The sequence below is a fragment of the Gossypium hirsutum genome, chromosome A09, assembly GCF_007990345.1.
Source record: "Gossypium hirsutum isolate 1008001.06 chromosome A09, Gossypium_hirsutum_v2.1, whole genome shotgun sequence".
NCBI classification, from domain to species: domain Eukaryota; kingdom Viridiplantae; phylum Streptophyta; class Magnoliopsida; order Malvales; family Malvaceae; genus Gossypium; species Gossypium hirsutum.
In genome coordinates, this window is record NC_053432.1 from 37,269,747 (window position 1) to 37,292,445 (window position 22,699).

A 22,699-nucleotide genomic window follows, 5' to 3' on the forward strand; every position below is an offset into this window, starting at 1 on the left:
AAAAATCTGGATGTAATAGCCAGGTAGCTAGGAAGCGAAACGGTCTTACTCCATTATTAGTCTTTGTTAAAGTTGTTGAGACAACAATAAGCTGATGGTCTGATTTCACTTTATACAAATGTCGAACAGTAATGTTAGGCGCAAAGGAATGCCAAAAATCATTACAAAGAGATCTATCCAATCTCTAGAATAAATTCCCTCTATTCCAAGTAAAATAAGGTCCTTGAAATCCCAAATCATATAAACCATTATCAAAAGATCTAAAATGCTTACAACTAGTTTTTCGCATATCAAACCCCCCTTCTGCTCATCGCCGCTCAAGATAGCGATGAAATCTCCCGCAATCGACCATGGTTCTAGTGCTACAGTCGAGATCTAACTTAGTTTATCCCAAAGTTGAGCCCTTGAACTGCAATGGCGGCTAGTATAAACAGTAGTACAAAAAAAATGAGATATGCATATAAATTACCTGAATACGCATATGAACAAACTGAGAGTGAACATTCAAAATTTCGACACCAATATCATCATTCCAAAGAATCCAGAAACCTCTTGTGAAACTAAAAAGCTTCCACTCTGAACGAATTATCAAAACCCAATTTTGTGATGACTGTATCCGCCTTACATCCACTTAGGGGTGTTCAATCAGTTAACCGACCGGTTAACTGACCCGAAATAATATTAACCGAATTAACCGACCTTTCAAAATTTTTAACCGTTAACCGAACCGAAAATTTTTCGGTTAATTCGGTCGGTTAACCGAGTTAATCAAAAATTATATGTTTTTTAATTTTTGGTTAAAATAAGTATAAAATTAATCGAATTAATCGAATTACCCAAATTACCGAAATTAACCGAATTAACTGAATTATCCAAATTATTTGTATAAAATAATATGTTTTTTATTTTTATTTTTAGTTTTTGATTTTGATTTTTATTTATTAAATTATTTGTAATTTTTATGATTGGGTTGGGTAATTGGGTTGGGTTGGGTACTTGGGTTAATATATATTAGATTGGGTATTTGGGTTTATGTTGGATTGGGTTTGAGTGAATAGTGGACTATTTATATATTATAATTTTTTATTAATTTTTTTCGGTTAATCGAATTTTTTCGGTTAACCGACCGGTTTCGAACCGAATTAGCCGTTAACGGAAAACTCAAAAAAATTTAACCGACCCCCAACCGAATTAATTCAGTTAACTGACCGATTAACCGAATTCGGTCAGTTAACTAAATCTTTTCGGTTTTACCCGAATTTTGCACACCCCTACATCCACTTATCCTAGTTTTAAAAAGAGCAACAATAGTTGGCCGAACATCCTTCTTATATTCGTTTAAGAAACTATGAAATTATTATTAAATTTTATTAAAGAATTATTATTCAAGAAACTTTTATTATTAAATTTCGTCAAAAAATATTATTAAAGAGTACAATTTGAATTGATATAAAATTCTAATAAGGTGTAATACTAAATAATAAATATAATAATCATTTAAAATAAGGTAAATTATCAAAATAGTCACTTTGTTTGCCTCAGGTTACATTTTAGTCACTTATATTTGAAATGTTGCGTTTTAGTCACTTACATTATCTTGTTGTAACATTTTAGTCACTGAGCCATTAATTTTCGTTAACAGTGTAACGGTAAGCCAATGTGACACATCAAATCATCATTTCAAATGAAAATTTTATGTTAAATTATACAATTGCTCCATATATTTTTTTCATTTTGAGCTTTTCCATTTGGTTTGGGATATGAATCTGATAATGGTTTCAGACCCATGAGCCTTGCAATTACGTTTGGTGACCACCATTGTTTATTGTTATCGTCCATCTCATCTTCGCATTGGTTCACAGATAATATGGAGGCATTCGTACGGATCTCCTGGGGCTAAAGGCTTCCTTTGGCATCAACGATGGCTTTGCTATCCAGAGAGAGCCTCGAAGCTTCCTTGAAGAATTTCCATGGTGACCTTGGGCTACCTTTTTTTGTACTAAAAAATGGGAAGGGGGTGAGTGACTTGCTCTGATTACCAGTAAACGTGGAAAGTTTTGATGCCGGAGATTAGAGCTCTGATGTAACCAGAGGTTGCTTTGAATGGTTCGATAATGCTACTGATCGGCCTTATGGTTGTTTCTCTAATTCTCTTTATATTTTTGGTGTCTCAATGGTCTTCACTTGCTCTGTTTTCTTTTAACTCCCATAAAACAAAATTAAAAAAAAAAGTCGACAAAACAATACAAACCAAAAGTTAAAAAAGAAGAAGATGGAGATCAGAAAATAAAAACCAACTAGCGTTTCCACGGGAGGGAGGCGCTTAGGGGAGTAAAGGCATTTGCCAGAAAGAAGCTGGTGACGATCAAAGATCTAAAGGAAACTAGCCCTGCATCCCATTTGTTTCCCTATTTTATTCTTAAGATTTTGCTCTAACACTACATCCGTCATCATATTTCCTTTCTTTTTCTAAGAAAAAAAATTCACCCTCGTATTTAACTCAATAATCCTCTTCTTACTGACAAGTTAATCTTTCTATTTAGACTTCCTGACAAGAGAATGGAAAATAAGAAGAAAAAAAAGTTAAAAGAACGAAAAGAAAAAAATTAAATTGCTAAAAAAAAGGAACTAATTGTATTATTTAACCTAAAATTTTCATTTGAAATGACGATTTAATGTGCAGCTTACCGTTACACCATTAACGGCAATTAATGACTCAGTGACTAAAATGTTACAACACGATAATGTAAGTGACTAAAATGTTACAACACGATAATGTAAGTGACTAAAATGTAACCTGTGACAAACAAAAATGACTATTTTAATAATTACCCTTTAAAATATATATTAATATCGATGACATAAATTCTATGTTTTTAGTATAAAATATATAAATATTTCTTAAATCTAAATTATCTAAATTAAAAATTAAATGATGCAATGTAATTTATGTTCTAAGAATCACAAGCTAAAGTAATGAAATGTAATGACGAAAAAGCTAAGGAAAAAACTAGATAGTAATAGTATAAAACTTTTGTGTTTATGTATGATGGTAATATCATTTCCTCAAGATACTATTTCATTATATATAAAATAAAATATTAATTTATTAAAAATATTGGAATAAAAATAATAATTAAAGTTATTTATAGAAATATATTTTTAATTTTTTGTTTAGTACTAAGTTTAGGTTTAAGTTTAGAGTCTTCTAGATTCGAATTTTTTTGAATTCAAACCCTATTGGGTCTAAGCTTTTTATGTTAGGCTTTTCTGAGTACAAATTTTCTAGGTTTTTTTTTTATCAATTCAGATTTGAATAGATTTAGACTGAGTTCTTTTTTTAGATGAAGTTCACAATCGTTCAATCGTTTGCCACCTCTGGTTACAACCAACCTGCTTTTTTTTTTTAGCTTTCTTAGAATCAGATAGTCGTTCCTAGCAACTTTCTATCATGTTTTAGCTATTGTTTTTGGTATATATTGTGGGGTTTTACCGTTCCCATTCCCATTAACACCAAGGCTTTCCCTATGGCTATTAGCCTTTTGCATCGAAGCTTCTCCCTCAACACCGTGTGTAACGCATTTATTATGCATATGGTAAATGGTATAATAACTTATTAGCCCTCAAACTATATAAAAAAGTTCTTTAAGTTTTTATTTAAATTTTCGTCTCTTATAACTCATAAATATGTGTTTTGTGTCAAATCATCCTAAAATAGATAGAAAAATTAACAAATTTGAACTTTGTTAATATGGACATATACCTGAACTATTATATGGATGGCATCAACAATTAATTAAATTTAAAAAAAATTCCAAAAAAATATAGAAAGTTATTAAATTTATTTAAAAATTTTGTAAAAATAGAAAATATATATTATATATTTTTAAAATATTAATAATAATTAATTATTGATGTGGTATCCATGTGGCAATTCACATATATGTCTACATTATCAAAATTAACATTTGTTAATTTTTTTATATATTTAAGAATAATTTAACAAAAAAATATAAGTATAAAAATTAAAAGAGACTAAAATTAAATAAATAATTAAAATTAATTTTTTTATAAAATTTAATGGATAAATATGTGATTTATTCCTGTATAGCTAGCCAACGATGGAACTTTACACTTGGGTCAAGGTTGATTGCTTTTAAAGAAAATTTTAAAACTTAAAAAAATAAACTTAACCTTACATATGGACAAAACAGAACCTTAAATCTATACTTAAAAAGGACACTTACGAAAATAAAGAGGTAATTTTTCACTAACAAATGAAACAAGGCCGGATTACTTGGCATCATTTGAGGTAATGTTGACCCACCACTAACTAAATTTCCTCATAAATATATATATTCCTTGGCATGGTAAGGTGGGGGATTAAATGAAAGTCGGTCAATATTAATTATAGTGTCAAAATGTATTAATTATATTCTACCCAACACTTGCTTAAAAAAGAAAGAATGTCCTTCAGTGCTCGTGGTTGGAACTGAATATGCTTGCTTCTATGTGAGTTAGCTTTTTCGAGCTGAATACAACTGGGACTAATATGCCCAGGCTTATAAAAGTATTATAATAGTATTTATATTATATTTTAGATTACATTTTTAATTTTTCAGTTGAAAAAAATAAGTACATTAAATGAAATGACAGAATAGTCTATCTATTAAAATTGTATTTTATGTTTAATGAATAATAACACATTTAATTTTTGATCTTTACATCTTATTCACTTTTGACCCCTATTTTTTTATTTAGAGTAAATTGGCCCATAATCTTTCATCGCTAATGTGACACTATTTTGTCATATATATCACATTAACAAATAATTTAATTTTTTATAAAATTCTTAAAAAATTAGAAATAAAATCATTAAAATTTTATAATTTCAAAAATCATGAAAAAGAAATCTTCAATTTTTTTAAAAAAAGTTAGAAATTTCTAGAAGTATATCTCAAATTAACCATCCGAATTGTTATCTTTTTATTCTAATAAATTTTTAATTTTAAAACAAGCATTTATATATGAATTAATGATATATGAGATGTTAGTATGTGATTTGTAAAAATAATTATATAATTTAACCTAATGTAAGGATAAGAAAAGAAACACAAAAAGAAATCTTTTCATAGAGAGGTAGGTGGGCTATTTTTTCATTTCCACCTTAATAAATTGAGCTGAACCCACTTCAAGTAATCAAAGCCAACAATTTGTAAGTTTATTTCTTATACAATTTTATATAAATATATATAGCTAGAAATTTAGATGTATATAATCAACCATTGTAAATTTTCCTAAAGGTATAATGATAAATTTAGTTCTTAATGTTTATATCTTTTATTAATTTAATCTTTATTATTTTTTGAGCTAAATTTAGCCTCAACTTTTTAAATAGAAGTATCGTACATAAATAATCACCCAGCTATTTGATTCATTTTTTATTGATCACTCAACTATTAATTTTTTTTATTTTAGTCATTTAATTTTTTAAAATTAAATATTTTAATCACTTTTTAGTTAGGCAATTAAAGAAAGTTTAAGATGGGTTTTGTTTTATTGGACTAACATGCATTTTAACAGTGAAAATAAAATACAATCTAATTCCTAATAATACATAATCCATTATACTTTTACTAGCATCTAACTTGTTTAAATCAAAGAAAACTGGGGCAATTGTCCCATGGTCCCCCATCACTAAAAATACATTGTATCATTGAAAAAACAAACTAGATTCTGAGAAAAATTTCAGGAATCAGTAATGGATTCTTAAATTTGTATCTCCACAATATTGATACAAGAAGACAATTAACATGTCCTGCTAATAACAAGTCCATGCCAGTAATATTAACAAACTGGAACTGAAATGAAGTTGAAAAGAACATGTTATGGTTTCTTTACAAAAACGACCTACAAGAAGTCAGCAACACGCTTATGTTCGAAGAAAAAGTAACTCACCGGACCTTCTTCCGTGACTTAAATGGGTAACGTGATGGTGGTGAGGGGGAAAATTCAGTAGGTAGCTGAGGCGGGTCGGCGTCACCAGTGAGGATGGCAACAACTTCCTTCATGGAAGGGCGACGTGCCGGTGATTTCTGCAAACAAAGCAAAGCAACTGTGATACACAAAAGAGCCTGTTCTTGTTTCAAAGACTGTATACTCTGGTCAATCAAATCAAAGAGCTTCCCAGTTTGTGCAAGATGCTTCGCCCAGGAAGTGAGATTGGCCCGCTGAAACTCCGCCATAGGAGAGCCTGTAACCTGCAAGGGTCGCCTCCCTGCAATGAGAACCAATAGTAGAACTCCAAAGCTGTAAACATCACACTTCTCTGATGGATCACTTCCTCCACCATACTCAGGAGCAATGTAGGAAACGGTTCCTCTCATACTGGGGGTACTGCTAATCCCACCACTCTTGGGAATCTCCCCACTAAATGAATCATACCAGTCCACACTTCCAATACTGCTTTTACTCCTCTTCTTCTTCCTCGCATCATCAAGCGGCCACCAATTCTCCCAACCACCATTATCATCACTATGGCACATTGCCATCTCTCTCTTCTTCTTTTTGTTTGTTTTTGAAAGCTCTGCGCAATACTCCTCTTTCCACCACTCCCTTGTCGGTCTCCTCTTTACATTGTTTTCCTTATCGTCCTCTATTGACACCCACCATTCCAATCGTTTTTTGCTCTTCTTATTCTTCTTCTCCCCCGATTTAGCTTTCATTTCATAGCTTGAAGAAGCCACTGAAGTAATCCAATCATTACTGGGTCTCTCTTTCTTAATCTCACTTCCTATCCATTCCATCACATAACCCTTCACTTTCCCACTCTCTCCCACTGCGCCCATATCTTGCTTCCACCACCAATCGCTGCTGGAGCCGCCACTCTGCTTCCCGCCACCATTGACCAATTCTTTTCCATTCTCAACACTTGCTCTATCGAAATTCCCCTCCGAGACCGACACGCTTCCTTTCTCCATAATTTCAGGAGATGTTGCAACTGCCGGCGGAGAAACGGCAACTGTAACAACCTCCGAATTCTCCGCAATAGATCCATAATCCTCAAATCCTGTAGCTACACTCTCTGTTTCCGCTATAGATCCATGATCCTCAGCAATTTCCAGTTTAATTTCCTCTGATTTCAACCTTGCTAGTCCAAAATCAGCAATTTTGGCTGAAAAATACTGATCCAACAATATGTTACTAGGCTTAATATCTACGTGAATTACTGGAGGGTCTAATCCATGGAGATATTCAACTCCCTTGGCAATATCAACAGCAATTGAAAATCTCTGTTTCCAGTTCATTAACTCGGGGCATTTTCTATGAAGCAACGCGTCTTGCAGATTGCCGTTAGGCATGAGCTCGTAAACAAGGAGCATTCGACGTCGTTTTCGGTCGTGAGAGAAGCCGAGGACTGGAACGACCAGGGAAGAATCGAGTTTTGAAACGAAGAAGAGCTCGTTTTGGAACTCGCGTTCGCCCTGAAGAGAACTGGCGTCCATCACCTTAACAGCGACGGTTTGAATGTTTTTGCTTCGGCTGTCGTCATGATGGAGGTTCTTCGAGATGGTAGCGCGGTAAACAGAGCCAAAGCCCCCTTGACCGAGGAGCCGTGAAACGGAGAAAGAGGAGGTAGCGCGACGGAGGACGGAGTACGAAAACCGGTATGGCGGCTTGGAGTCGGTGGGAACAGTGCGTTCACGTCGAATTTTGCGAAGGCACAAGGATAGAACGAGTAAGATTGAAAAGGCCGCTGTGAAAGCTACGATAGGTGGGAGGATGAGACGTATGGGTAAAGGGCGGTGGTGGATCAACGGCGGTTGCCGCAGCGGTGGGAGCGAGCGAGGCATCATAGAAAAAAAAAAAAAAAAAGAAGAAAGAAAAAATCGGGCTTTCTCTTTGGCTTCTAGATGTATAACTGTCAAGTGGTATTGTTAAAAGCAAAATGTGGTTCGTGGGTTGTTTGTTGTTGAGAGGGTGTAATGATTTGTACTTTTTTTCCCTGAATTAAATGACAAAAAAAAAAGAAAAAAGAAGAGATGATTAGTACAACTCGAAAACAAAACTTCAGACCATCTCCCTCACTTCTCTTCTTACTCCGAAAAAAAAAACTCAACGAAACAAATTTAAAGCACTTTTAAGTTTCAGTCAGGAATATCAATAGTTTCTTTTAGCTACACAGTCATTCTAAAATTACTTTATTCCTATTTTTACATATTTTAATTTTCTTTTATCAAATATAACACCGTCATAAATAACGACTCTTATTTTTTAAAATCTAAATGAAAAGCTGATTAAGATACCATTTATTAAGAATAAAAGTTAAAAATAAAAATAAATTTACACGTAATTAAAATAAAAACTAAAAAAGTTTAAATAAGGGCAAAACAATAACATTTTAATTAAAAAAACACAAAAAAGGAATTAGGTTAAAACATCGAGATAACTTTTAGAAATTTTTAAAGTGTTTGGAACCCTAAATTAAATTGTAAATCAAATTTAAATTTGAGTTCAAGGTTTGATTAAGGTTCTAAAACATTCCCAATTTTTTTCAAAAGTTAACCTAAATTTACCCTTGGTTTTTCAAAAGTTAACCAAAATTTAGCCTTGGTTTTATTTTTTAGTTTTTATTTTTATCGGGTGTAAACTTATTTTTTTTCAATTTTTATTTTTAACATATGGCATCCTAGTTAACTTTCCATTTGAGTTTTTAATAAAACAGTGACCAAAACACAACGTCAGCATTGTCATCATATCATATTATCATCACATTGTCGTGTTTGAGTTTTTTACGAGTACATACAATTACAGCTCTGATCACTTTTGATCTTTTTAGAGATGTATTTGGTACTGCTTCCTTGATCACAACAACAATAACGTCACCAATATGAGCATATCGGCGATTACTAGCTCCTATGACTTGAATACACATAAATTCTTGGGCCTCTTTGTTATTTGCTACATTTAAATGAGTCTGAGGTTGAATCCTTTTTGAAATCTCTTTTTTTCAATGTAATAAAGGACGAAGAAAAAATGAAATATTGTTTGTAAAAAAAAAAAAAACTCGCAATTGTTTTTTTTATTCCCAAGACAAGACTTCTTTCCTTTGGTTCTATATTCCTATCCTGAAATAATGAATTAAACTTTAATAGGCATTTTTTATCCTGCTATTGAAATAGCCTTTCTGGCTATATTTTTGGCTACTCCGCTAATTTCATAAAGTATTTTGCCTGGTTTAGTGATAGCTAACCAATGCTCGGGAGATCTTTTCCCCTAACCTTTACGTGTTTCTGTAGGTCTACCGTAACGAGTTTGTCTGGAAATATATGTACCCATATTTTTCCACCACGGCATACATTTCATGTCATTGCATGGCGCTGTAACAGCCCTTACCCATACTCGAGATCGGGACTAGGTACGAGGCGTTACTAGACACATACTCAGATATTTTTGGAAGATACGGGTTATAAAATTTTGTTCTAATTTAAAACCGGTCAAACAACATCATAGTGTCCTTATTATGATCCTACAAGGCCCAAAACATATATTAAAAGCGATCTGGGACTAAACCGAGAATTATAAAAAATTTTAGTAAAATTACTAGAGTTATGCCTCACACGCCCGTTGATAAATCGTAATTTATACATATTTTTATCTCATGCTCAGTACATTTATGGATAATTTCTCCTTAGATTTGGTGAATTCGATGCTCCTAATCCTTTAATTTCATGTTTTATACTTAGGTGAGCATAGGAAAGTAAAAAGAGCGAGAAACAGGCCAAAAACAGAAAAAATGGGCTAACGTGGGAAATCAACACGGCCTGGACTTCCCTACACGGGTATACCATACAACCGTGTAGTGTTAGCAGACTCTAACACGGCCTGGACTTCCTTACACAAGTAGATCACACGACCGTGTCTATTCAATAGACTCTAACACGATTTGAAGCACTCGCACACGGGCGTGTCCCTGTCGAGCCCAAGTCTAGTCCTATTCGGAAAAGGCCACTCTTGAGGGTTTTGAAGCATTCTAAAGCCTATATAAACACCCCAGGAGGTATTTAGAAAAGACACACGGAATAAGAGGCAAGGATTACTCGAAGAAAGCCGATTGATCCATCTTAGAAGCTTGATTCCCCTTTAAGACTGAAGATTTCCCTTCGATTTCCTTCGGGATTTTTGAGTTTCTATATGTTTTGTTATTATTATTCTTCTGAGATGTTTTCTTTTACACTTATGAACTAAATTCCCCAAATACCTAAGGGGAATGAAACTTAAGACGGATCTTGTTATTATTTTCTAAATTATATGATAAATATTTGATTTGTTCTTAATTATGAGTTCTTAATTCTTGCTTTAATATTCCAGGATATTGATTCAAGTATTGATGTGCTTATTTAAAGGAGAAAAAGTCCCTGTCTAATAGTAGATCTAGCATGATTAAACGGAGTTGATTGCACCCCTAGACATAGGACGACATAATTTTGCCGGATTAGGGTGAAACTTAATAAGGGAATTGATAAACCGTAATTTATACATATTTTTACCCCATGTTTAACGCATTTTATGGATGATTTCCCATTAGAATTGGTGAATTCGATGCTCCTAATGCTTTAATTTCATGTTTTATACTTAAGAGAGCATATGAGAGCGAAAGGAACAAGAAACGGGCCAAAAACGGAGAAAATAGGCCAAAGTACGAAATCAAACACGGCCTGGACCTCCTCACACGGGCAGACCACACGGCTGTGTCAATTTGGCAAGCTCGAGCAGGCCTGAAGTAATCGCACACGGGCGTGTCACAGGGGCGTGTCCCTGTCGAGGCCAAGTTGGGTCTAATTCGAAAAAGGCTAATTTTAAGGGCTCTTAGGCATTCCAAAACCTATAAATACACCCTAAATGAGGAAGAAAAAGGGGGCACACAAGGAGGGAGTAAGAAATTACTCTAAGGAAGCCAATTGATCAATCTCAGAAGCGGGATTCATCATCAAGACTGAAGAACTCTCCTCAATTTCCCCTTCAGGAGTTTTGGGTTTTCTTTATGTTTTTTATTCTTTATGTTTTTTATTCTTTATTATTCTGAGATGTTTTCTTATTTAGTTATGAACTAACACCCCTAAATACCTAAGGGGAATGAAACCTAAGACGAATCTTGTTATTATTTTCTGAATTGTATGATAAATATTTAACTTGTTCTTAATTATGTGTTCTTAATTCTTGTTTTGATATCCCAGGATACTGATTCAAGATAAGCTCTTATTTAGAGGAGGAATGACCCTATCTAAGAGTACATTTGTCATAACTAAGCAGAGTTGTTTGCGCGCCTAGACAAAAGGTGACAAGATTTTGCCGGATTAGGGTGAAACCTAATAAGGTGATCCATAGATCGAGTTAATGCAACCCTAAGGTGTTAATTAGAGAAAGGTCTCAATTGTTCAATCTAGGGATTAGACGTTATTAGTCTTGAATAGGGATAATAACATAACTTAGGGATCTCTACGAAACAAGTTAAGTGAATAAATCGTCTGATTCGGAGCCAGAGTAACAAGTACAGTCTAGGTGGATTTTTCCTTAGGTATTGTCTTAATTCAATCGATTTTTCCAAAAGCAATTCCCCAATTCTATTCTCTGTGAGTTCTAGTTTAGATAATTAGTTAGTTCAAACAAAACCTCTTTATTCTTAGGCTAGATAATAAAAAGATAGTCATTACTAGTATTTTTAGTTCCTTTGGGTTCAACAATCCGGTTTTGCTAAAACTATACTACTGTTCGATAGGTACACTTACCTACATCGCGATAATAGTTAGTTTCAAGAACGATTAATTATAAATATTTAAAACCTATCACGAAATCACGCTATCAAGTTTTTGACGCTATTGCTGGGTAATTAAGATATTAGGAACACTCAATTTTTATTACTTTAGCCATTTATTTTTCTTGCAATTTAATTTAATTTAAATTTTTATTATTATTTATTAATTTACTTTTTTCTTTCTCTTGGCAGGTTTTTATAGTTTGTGACTAGAAGAAACCGTCAGGACCATTACTTTTTGACGAAGAAATCGATCGCACAGTTTGCAGACATCAAAGAGAAATAAGAGGAAGCTTAAGATATACAGAGAACGAATAAGAGGACGATACTTAACCCCCAACCGAAGAGATGGCTGAAAACCAAGACAATCAGCTACCTTATGCAATTACGGCTAATCAAAATCCTACTCCACGCACTATGTATGATTATGCTAAACCTTCTTTAACAGGAACTGAATCGAACATAGTTAGACCTGCTGTAGCTGCAAATACTTTTGAACTAAAACCTAACACTATTCAAATGATACAGAAATTTGTTCAATTTGATAGTTTGCAGGATGAGGATCTCAACGCTCACTTAGCAAACTTCTTAGAACTATGCGATACATTTAAAATTAATGGTGTTTCTGATGATACCATTTGTCTTCGGTTATTCCCTTTTTCATTGAGAAACAAAGCTAAACAGTGGTTGAACTCATTACTACGAGGGTCAATCACTACTTGGGAACAAATGACCGAAAAATTTCTATTAAAATATTTTCCACTGGCTAAAACGGCTAAATTACGTAATGATATCTCTTCGTTTGTGCAGATGGACATAGAAACTCTTTACGATGCATGGGAGAGGTGCAAAGACTTACTGAAAAGGTGCCCTCACCATGGGTTACCGCTTTAGCTACAAGTTTAACATTCCATAATGGCCTGAATCCTTCGACTCGACAATTGGTTGACGCAGATGCTGGTGGAATCATCAATAATAAAACACCTGAAGATGCTTATGAGTTTATAGTGGAGATGTCACTGAATAACTATTAGTGGCAAGTCATGAGGACTAAGCCAACTAAAACAGCAGACGTTTATAACGTCGATTCAGTTACTATGCTTTCAAACCAGGTAGAACTTTTGTAACACCCCTATAACCCGTATCCGTCGCTAGAGAGTGTTATGAAGAGTTACCAATCCAAAACACTACATTTGTACATTCACACTTACATAAGTTCATTAGCAATTATATGCATAGCCAAACACAATCAAAGATCAAAATTCAGACTTATACGGACATTCAAAAGTTTCTATATTCACATGGCTTATATACAACAACATCTAAAAATATCATCTATTTAAGTCTATTCTATACATGCCATACTAGCTCCGAAACATAGTAGTACCAAAATGATAGATAGTGTGACGAGTTGCTGACGATCCCCCCGAGCAGGTGACTGGAGTCAACAATCTATAAAACAGAGAAACGTAACAAACGGAGTAAGCTTTCATAAGCTTAGTAAGTTTTAAGCAATGCAAACAAATAAACTCAACTATACTTCGATCATTCAATTTCTCAAGAAGCCATTTTCTAGGTATATTGCCATTTGGCCGAATATATACAAGCACATAATGCACATTTAGCATTCTTATTTCACTTAATCTGAATTCATATAACATAAATAAATCAAATACTTTCACATACTTTCACACCTTGATCGAATGTATCATGATCATATATATAGTTATAACAATTATTCACATATGTATCACATTATACACTTATGATTCAATTCAAATCAAACTCACATATAAGTACATAATACGTACCTGGTCAACTTAACTTATTGAATGCATTCATTTGCCGTTCTAACACGAGGTATCTTAGTCTTAGACTTTTATCAAATCACCGACATTTAGCCTGCTAGGTTTTAAACTCGAATTCATCCACTGACATTTCGCCTGTTAGGCTCGAAGCCCGATATCATTTCACCGGCATTATAGCCTGCTAGGCTCGAAGGCCCAAATAGTATCTCACCGGCATTATAGCCTGCTAGGCTCAAAGGCCCGAATAGTATCACCGTACAATATTCAAATCAACAAGTTTCATATAACACAATCACACCAAATTAGGTACTAGCATCATTCGAATATATCATCCTACATTTTATTCACTTTTAATTCATTTCATCATTCACACTTATCATTTGATAGTTTACACATAACATCTCACTCATATTCATCTAACACTTATCATTTAATCATAAAAGCATATCACATTTTACTTCCATATTATATTTGCCATTCGGCCATATACATACATTACAAGTAATACTTAATTCTCATAATATGTCATGTCATTATCGAATATTATTTATATTTAACTACTTAAAACTTACCTCGAATATTTTCGAACAGTCTCGGATAGGCTATTCAACTACTTTCTCTTTTCCCCTGTCCAACCTTGGTTCTCTATGCTCCTGAGCTAATTCAAACAAATTTAACTTAATAAAGTCCCATCATGCTAGCTTATGGCCGAATATGACAAGGAATTTAATAGATCATATAGCTACTTTTAGCTCAAAAAAAATGGTCATACACATTTTTAATCACATTAAGCAATTTAATAAATTAATTTAACATTTCCTCACGTACACCTTTATGACCGAATACACATATCAAATAAGTAACTTACCTTATCACATAACCCACATAGCCAAAGTACATATAACCCTAATGACCGAATATGTATATCACCAAAATTCCTATGACTTAACCTTTAACCTTCATAGCCGAATATTCATTGTATACCTAGTTCACATACACAAACACAAAACTCATATGGCTTATCATAATTTCATATACATATCTTAACCATATAGCCGAATATATATAGCTCATCAAATAGATATTTATTCACGTTCCCTTAACACATATTGATCAACTAGTCCAGCATTGTATCATGAGTATATTCGGCTTTCACACATATTAAACATAGTAATAATCATGCACATTATAATCAAAGTGCAATTAATCCCATACACAAAAATATACGACACTTCATTTCCATCTACTTATATACACGTATCACATAAGACCATTTCATACTTTCTATCACCTAAATAAACAACAAATTTTCCAATTAATTTCTTAAGTCCACTTCGGCATCTATATCCACATAAACACATTAGCCGATTACTATAATCATCTAATTCAAACTTTCAATAATCTCACTTTGCAAACAATCACTCATTTCATTCACCAAAATGTCATTCGGTAATTATTCAAACAGAATTATCATTTAAACATTTTTTTTAACATTTAACAAAATCTACTTACTTTAACACAATAACCGATTATCATTTTCACCTAAATCAGACATACATATCATGCTAGCACATAACACCATGACCGAATGCTCTCATCTTTTATTGTTCAATTAAACCATTCATTGACCAAATATTACATTCGACCATGGAATAAGCTAATTTAACAAATAAACACATACTTCCAACAATTAACAAGAATTTTTACAACTTAACACCAATACCCGAATAACATTTTAAACACTTATTCAATTCATTAACTATTTGATCATTCGGCAATTATATCTCCCATTCAAGCCTTATTTTAAACTACCATGTACAATTCTTGCATTATACTCTAATAGCCGATTACCATTTTCTATCTAACCACAACTATCCTTATTCATCAAGCTCAACTCATCTATCATCACATTTAATACCAAAAACATCAAACACCTTCAAAGACACTCAACCAACCCATAGCCGAATGCATCACTTCAAACCAATAACAAAAATTGAGTCATGGGCTATGAAAGGAGCTTAGCAATTAACTCAATTTCACATAAATTATCAAGAAATGAAATCAAACATACCTCCAATTAGATTCACCAAGGCCGAATATCAAAGAGCCTTTTGTTTTACCTTGTTCTTTTGATTTCGGCAAATGAAAGAAAGAATGGATGAAAACTTTGTTTTCATCACCTATTTACTTTTATTAATTAATATATTTCCTCTTATAAAATCATTAAATATTATAATACTAATATGGAATGCATATAATATCCATTAAGTTATTATTTTACTAACACAAAATACATATATTACTTATCATCTATCATCATTGCCGTCCACTAATTTAATAGTGGTCCATTTGACATGCAAGTCCTCATTGTAATATACCATGCATTATTCGGCCCTCTAAATTTTACGTATCACATTTTTAAGTTTTATCACACAAGTCCTTTTTAACAATTCCACATCCAAATGACAAAATCAAAGCATGAAATTTTCACACATGCAATTTCACATATAATAGACATATAATATAACATTTAATTATTTTTGTGACTCGATTTTGTGGTCCCGAAACCACTTTTCGATTAGGGTCAAATTAGGGCTGTCACAACTTCTAAATAAAAAGATTGATGGTTTACTTGGTTCAACTTAGGTACATCCAGTAATGAGGTGCGAGACGAATGGAGGAGGAGCATGTCCAGAGTATCAACCTTTCAACCCTAGCATCGAGGAGGAACAAGTCCAATATATGGGTAACAATAACTCTCGATCCCAAAATAACCCATATAGTAACATTTACAATGCAATTTGGAGGAACCACCCTAATTTCTCGTGTGGCGGTTAAGGAAATCAAAGACCACAACAGCCTCCAGGTTTTCAACAACCACCCTATCAACAGGAAAAGAAGCCGAACCTTGAAGAGATGCTCTCAAAGTTTATATCGGTGTCAGAAACCCGTTTTCAGAACACCGAGATAGCACTTAAAAATCAACAAGCGTCGATCCAAGGGCTCGAAACTCAGATAAGCCAGCTTTCCAAACTAATCTCCGAACGACCACAAGGTAGCTTGCCAAGTAATACTGAACCCAACCCAAGGGAATAGCTCAACTCAATTAATATTCAAGATGACGAAGGAGTCGTTGAGCTTGAACCAGAACCAAGGCAAGAAACTGTGGTAAGCAAAGGTCAAGGTGAGGCAAGTCATAATAAAATCAAATCAGTGAATGTCGAATATAAACCTCGTGTGCCATACCCCAACGCGACAAGGAAAGACCGCTCAGATGAACAATTTGGTAAATTCCTTAAACTCCTAAAAAAATTACACATTAACTTACCGTTTATTGAAGCTCTATCGCAGATGCCAAACGCAATGAAATTTTTAAAGGAGCTTTTAGCAAATAAGCGAAAATTGGACGAGGCGTCGCATATGGAGCTAAACGCAGTGTGCTTAGCTATTCTGCAAAATAAGCTACCGAACAAATTAAAAGATCCAGGGATTTTTATGATTCCTTGCTTAATTGGTAGTTTAGATGTTAATAATGCATTAACTGATTTAGGGGCTAGTATCAACGTCATACCTTACAAAATGTTTAAGCAACTAGGTCTCAGGAAACCCAAATAGACTAGGATGAACGTTCAATTAGCAGATAAAACTATAAGATTCCCTAGGGGTATTATTGAAGATGTGCTAGTTAAAATCGATAAATTTATATTTCCCGTTGACTTCATTGTTCTAGACATAGAGGAGGATAGCAACACTCCTTTAATTCTAGGAATTCCCTTTTTATCAACTGCTAAAACAATAATTGATGTTGGCACAGGTGAACTCACACTCCATGTGGGAGACAAAAGAATCACCCTTCAAGCTCGCAATTACGGAAACACATTGGAAATTGAAGGTGACCGTCTAAACCATTCTACTAAAACTGACAATATGGCGCAACCTTCTTTGCAGGAAATGAGTTTGAAGGAAGTACATGAGCCATTCTCAAGCAATAGTAGAGGACCTATTCATAAAGATCGAAGGCTATAAATCGAAGAGCTAGATGAATGGCGGACGCATAAACCGAGAACACCCGACAAATCGAATCTACGACAGAACAAGCTCAATACCTTTCCAAATCAACTAAAGGTTGGAGGTAGAGTCTTATTAGATGTCGCAGATCCCCACATTGTCACTACCACACCGAATGAAGAAATCCCTCTTACGGTACTCAGCATTTTCCCATTCGGTACTGTCGAGGTGAGTCATCCTAAGTTTGGCACTTTTAAGGTAAACAACACCCGTTTAAAACCTTATTTTGATGAGATGGATAGTAGGAATGAGGAGTATAAACTCCTCAAACCACCATGATCATTCAACGGAGATCTAAGTGGAGCTTAGACTATAAATAAGCGCTTCTCGGGAGGCAACCCAAGCACTAACTATATTAACTTCTTTAAAATTTAGTCTTTAACACCTAACTTACTAACGGAGCTCTTGAATACAGGTTTTCCACAGAGACACAGCCAAGCACACTGGCGTGCTTAGGGCCGTGTGAAAACAGGGCAAAGATTTCCCCAAACACGGGCTACGATAAAATGCCACGGCTGTGCAACATGGCCATGGTCGAGCCTGTCAAAACAACACGGGTGTGCGACACGACCTGTGAAAGAACCGTGGGCAAACTTGTTAGATTGACACGGGCGTGGGTCTTCATACACGGGCGTGAGAGAAGCGAACAACGCCAGACACGGCCGTGTGCACCCACACGCCCAAGGAACACGTGTGTGTACTAAATGTTAGACGCGTCCAAATTCAAAATTCGCGAATCACACTGGCTAAAATTGGGGAACACGGGCATGTTACCTGGCTGTGTGCCCCAAAATCTATAAATACCCTACACTATTCATTGTCTTCCCCACTCAATAACCCTAACCCTAGCCGCTGCAATTCCACACGGCCTCTCCGCCACGCCCGTGCGCCACCCCCAACTCCATTTTTGACGCTCAATCCTCCCTTCCTAGCGTTTGTTTACTTCTTTCTTGTCTATTCTAATGATTTCTAAGGCTTTTTATCATAATAATATGCAAGTTTTTATGTTATTTTCATTCTTTTAAATGTCATAATCTAGAATAATTTTCATTTCTTTTCATGTTCAAGTTTTTTTATTTCACTACAAGATTTCTTTACTCCATTTGATTAGTTAAAAGTAAAATATTCATGGTTAGGATAGGTGGAATACTCATTCATTTTTCAAATATTCTAACTCAATCCTCATACTTTTCAAATGCTTCTTGTTATTTGCCAATTTTTTTTATATATCTTTTATTATTATTCATGCTATTATCATGCAGTGCCACAAAAGTATGCTATAAAATGGATTACTTTGATTAGAATTGTTAAGTGATGATAGTTGTGGCTGAAGTATTAGTTATAATCTATGACTTTTTGAATTTAGATACATTCTTCCTTGTCCACTCATCAAAACAAAGTAATGGTTTTGATTGCAGGTTCAGAATGTCGTATTTACGTGGTAAAAAGGCCGCTGTCCCTGCTTCAAAGAAAAGAAAGGGAGCGTCATCTTCCTCGGGTCCTACCGTGGAAGTTCGTCACCCTTTCTTGAGGTTCCCCATTGGGCCCCAAGAAGAACTATTCCAAATACTGCAGGCCCGACCTTTAATTGCGGGTCGCTGCATCGACTGGGCCACAGTAGAACAAGTTCAGTTGGCTGAAGTGATTCGGGACCTCCTAACCACCGACCCTTGGGAGCTGTTCTTTGGGATCATCGAGCCAACATACTTCGAGATCACGATGGAACTATGCTCAACGTTCCATCTTTAGACCATAATGACGAACTACGATGATTTCGGCACGGTCTAGTTTCGCCTAAGCGGGTTAGTCTGCTAGCTCAGCGTCTCAGAATCCGGTACGGCGCTGGGTTTATATATGGAGGAATTCAAGGAGGAGAATGACTTACATGCTCTCAACCGCCACATCAATCGTTCTCCTTCACGGTGCTGGGATGCACTAGTACCAGGTGGGGCCACCTACAATCCTAGCCGCTCCAAGGCATCGGCTCTCCCTCCATCTCTAAGGTACCTACACGACATTTTGGCTCACACGATTATAGGACGGCGAGAGAGCACTGGCGTCGTCAACACTCACGACGCCTACTTTTTGTCGTGTATGTCGCACGGGCATGTCATCGACCTTGCCTATTTCATCGCCCTCGCGATTCAGTACCAGACGGACCGGCATAGGAATGAGGTCATCTCCATTGACCCCTATGTTACTCGGTTGGCTCGACACTTGGGTTCCTCAGCACCGCAGCCCAAGAATCATCCTTAACCCTCATTGGCCAGATGTCTCCACAAGGCATCTCGAGCATGCTTAGCATGAGGATGATCGAAAAGCGCCGAGGAACCTACCCTCCTCAATATCGTCTCGCCCAATCTACCGAGAAGGAGGCTTACGAGGACATTCCTGATAATGTCCCTCCACAGCATGAGGACCCGCTGACTCAGCCACCACCACCCTCTCGTCCAGTTCATGCAGGAGCTTCATATGCTGACATCTTTGAGCGCCTCACTCGATTCGAGCAGTAGTGTTTTCAATGATTTGACAACATTGATGCTACTCTACAGCAGATTTGTCAGCACCTCCACATCTTATCGCCAGTCCCACCTCGCGAACCATCCAGCGATGAAGATGTTTAAAAAAAATTATTTATTATTTTATGTTTTTAATTTTTATTAAAACTACTTTTTATTTTTATTAGATTTTAGAATTTTATTTTTAAGTATCAATTTCAGTTATTTCTTTATGAGTAATTATTCTTCCTAATATCTCCTAAAAAGTTCCTGATTTTATTACAGTTATATAGAACTCTTAAGCTCATCATCGCATAGGAACTAAAAACTCCACCGAGAAAGGTTCTCCACGATTGCCATGTCCTGATCGACCACGACCATAGCTACCACCAGATATAATATTCTTTTGGTGCAGGACTTATGGACTAATGAACCTCTACCACCGCCAGAGTATCCTCCTCCACTCTCGCACCGATTACTCTCCAAAACTCCAGTTCGAGGAATTCATCATATAGGAAGTTTCACTTCTCTCCCTATCTTATTTTTATATTCTAATATCTATCTTTGTACATTGAGGGAAATGTACATCTTAAGTGTAAGGGGTATTTATTTCATTATCAGAAAAATCCCTGAATGACTGCCTTATTCTCTTGGAAAGCTCTCATATCATATTTAGGATAAATTTTGATTGATTTATGATTTTGATTGATATATCTTGAATTAAAACATAGGCATCTATGCATTAATTGTTTAAACTTAAAGACATTAGAGAATCAAGCATGATAAGTGGATTTTTAAGAATTTTAGGTTGTCTCCCCAAAGTTTAGGTATTACTTTGAGTTGGAATCCACAAGCTTTAAACATCGAAAAGCTATAATTCTTGTGAGATTTTTTAGCCTTTTGATCATCTATTACTTCTTTCATGCTCACTTTTATTATTGCTTTGAGTGCGTCAGTATTGAACTGTTATTCTAGAACTTGCTTGATTATGCATGTGTGACACCCTTAAAGTGACCCTAGTCGGAAAGCGGTTTCAGGACCGCTAAACCGAGTCACCAAATTATTTGAATGTGATATTTATTGCCTAAAATATGTGATTATAAAGGTGTGAAAGTTTTAGGCTTCGATTTAGTAAATTGCATGTGAATTTAGTCAAAAAGACTTATGGGTGACATTTTTGAAATGTGATAGGCTAATCTACAAGGACCTAATAGTGCATGTAATCAAAAGGGAGGACTTGCATGTCAATTTTCCCCCCTAATATGTAGTGGCCGGCCATGAGCATGGGTGGACAAGATGTTATGGCTAAAAACATGTCATAAACATGTTGGGGTAGTGCATTATGTAAGGATTAATAAAATAAAGAGCATGGGTGGACAAGATGTTATGGCTAAAAACATGTCATAAACATGTTGGGGTAGTGCATTATGTAAGGATTAATAAAATAAAGGGCATGGGCAATAAAATATTAGTGTTAGTAGGATGAGAAACAAAAAAAAAAGAACAGAAACGATGTGTGCGATTGTCCCCCCTATTGCCGTGAGTGATGAAAACAAAGAAAAAAAAAGTGTCCATCCTTTAACATTTCTTTTGGCCGAAAATTCTAAGGAGGAAGGAAGAAGAAGAGGATTTTCTTGCTTCATGTTCGGTTGGTTGGTGTTTAGGAGGAGGAAATGTTGAAGAGATTCGGCCATGCTTGTAGCTAGGTTAAGGTAAGTTTGATGTTGTTCCATGAGATTCATGCATATTTTTGATGTTAGTTTGAGTTCTACCTAGCCTATGGTTTAAATCTTGCTATGTGATGAAGATGATACTCGGCCATGGGTGTTGTTTTCTTGGTTGGTGTTTGTTTCATGCTAAATCTAGATGAACAATGGGGGTTGTCATTTAGGTTAAGATCAAAGAAATTAATCTTGTTAAAACTTTGAACTAATAATGCCCATATGTGTGATAGCCGAACATAGACTTTGTTTAAAGTCTTGGTCAAAGTCCGGTTAAGTGTTTTGGAAATGATTAAGCTAGGTGTTTGATCTTTTTGGTTCGGCATAGTACATAAAATGTTGCTAGATGGAGAAAAAATTCGGCCAGCAAGAGGTGTGCTAAGGCCGAATATAATTTTGTATATTAATGAGTAATGCATGTGTTGAATTGATGGAATGGAGAGGATGTTTTAATAGTGCATATATGTGTATTAGCCAAGTTTTGAACTTGAAACAAAATGGTATTTGGTCAATACAAGTGACCATACTTGTAGAATGTATTAAGTATGCAATCGGCCTCAACATAGACATGCATGTTCGGCCACACGGATGAATGCATAGATTGATGTTGTACATTCGACTATAGGTAAGCATAATGATGATCCTATCTTGACTTAGACAATCGGCTCAAGGAGAATTTGTTAAGTGCTTAGTTAATTGATATTAGGTTAATGATGTGTGTATTTGGTCATAAAGGTGCACATGAGGAAATGTTTGATTAATTGTACTAAATTGCTTAATGTGATTAAA

The 22,699-nt window shown here is 35.0% G+C and overlaps 1 protein-coding gene and 1 non-coding gene across 2 annotated transcripts; both read right to left on the reverse strand.

The window, feature by feature from the left end:
• Positions 1–5,746: 5,746 nt before the first annotated feature.
• Positions 5,747–8,100, reverse strand: LOC107895067 (receptor-like serine/threonine-protein kinase At4g25390). Its single transcript, XM_016820277.2, has one exon. The coding sequence runs from the start codon at positions 7,854–7,856 to the stop codon at positions 5,955–5,957; it is 1,902 nt and encodes a 633-aa protein (XP_016675766.1). The 5' UTR covers positions 7,857–8,100; the 3' UTR covers positions 5,747–5,954.
• Positions 8,101–12,592: 4,492 nt separating this feature from the next.
• On the reverse strand, positions 12,593–12,699 carry LOC121207479 (small nucleolar RNA R71). The gene has a single exon (XR_005902568.1). It is a non-coding gene; the product is annotated as a small nucleolar RNA R71 (small nucleolar RNA).
• Between the last annotated feature and the right edge of the window lie 10,000 nt (positions 12,700–22,699).

Bases quoted from the DNA above. Each gene is read 5' to 3' on its own strand.
- LOC107895067 (XM_016820277.2), bottom strand. From the start codon at position 7,856: ATGATGCCTCGCTCGCTCCCACCGCTGCGGCAACCGCCGTTGATCCAC.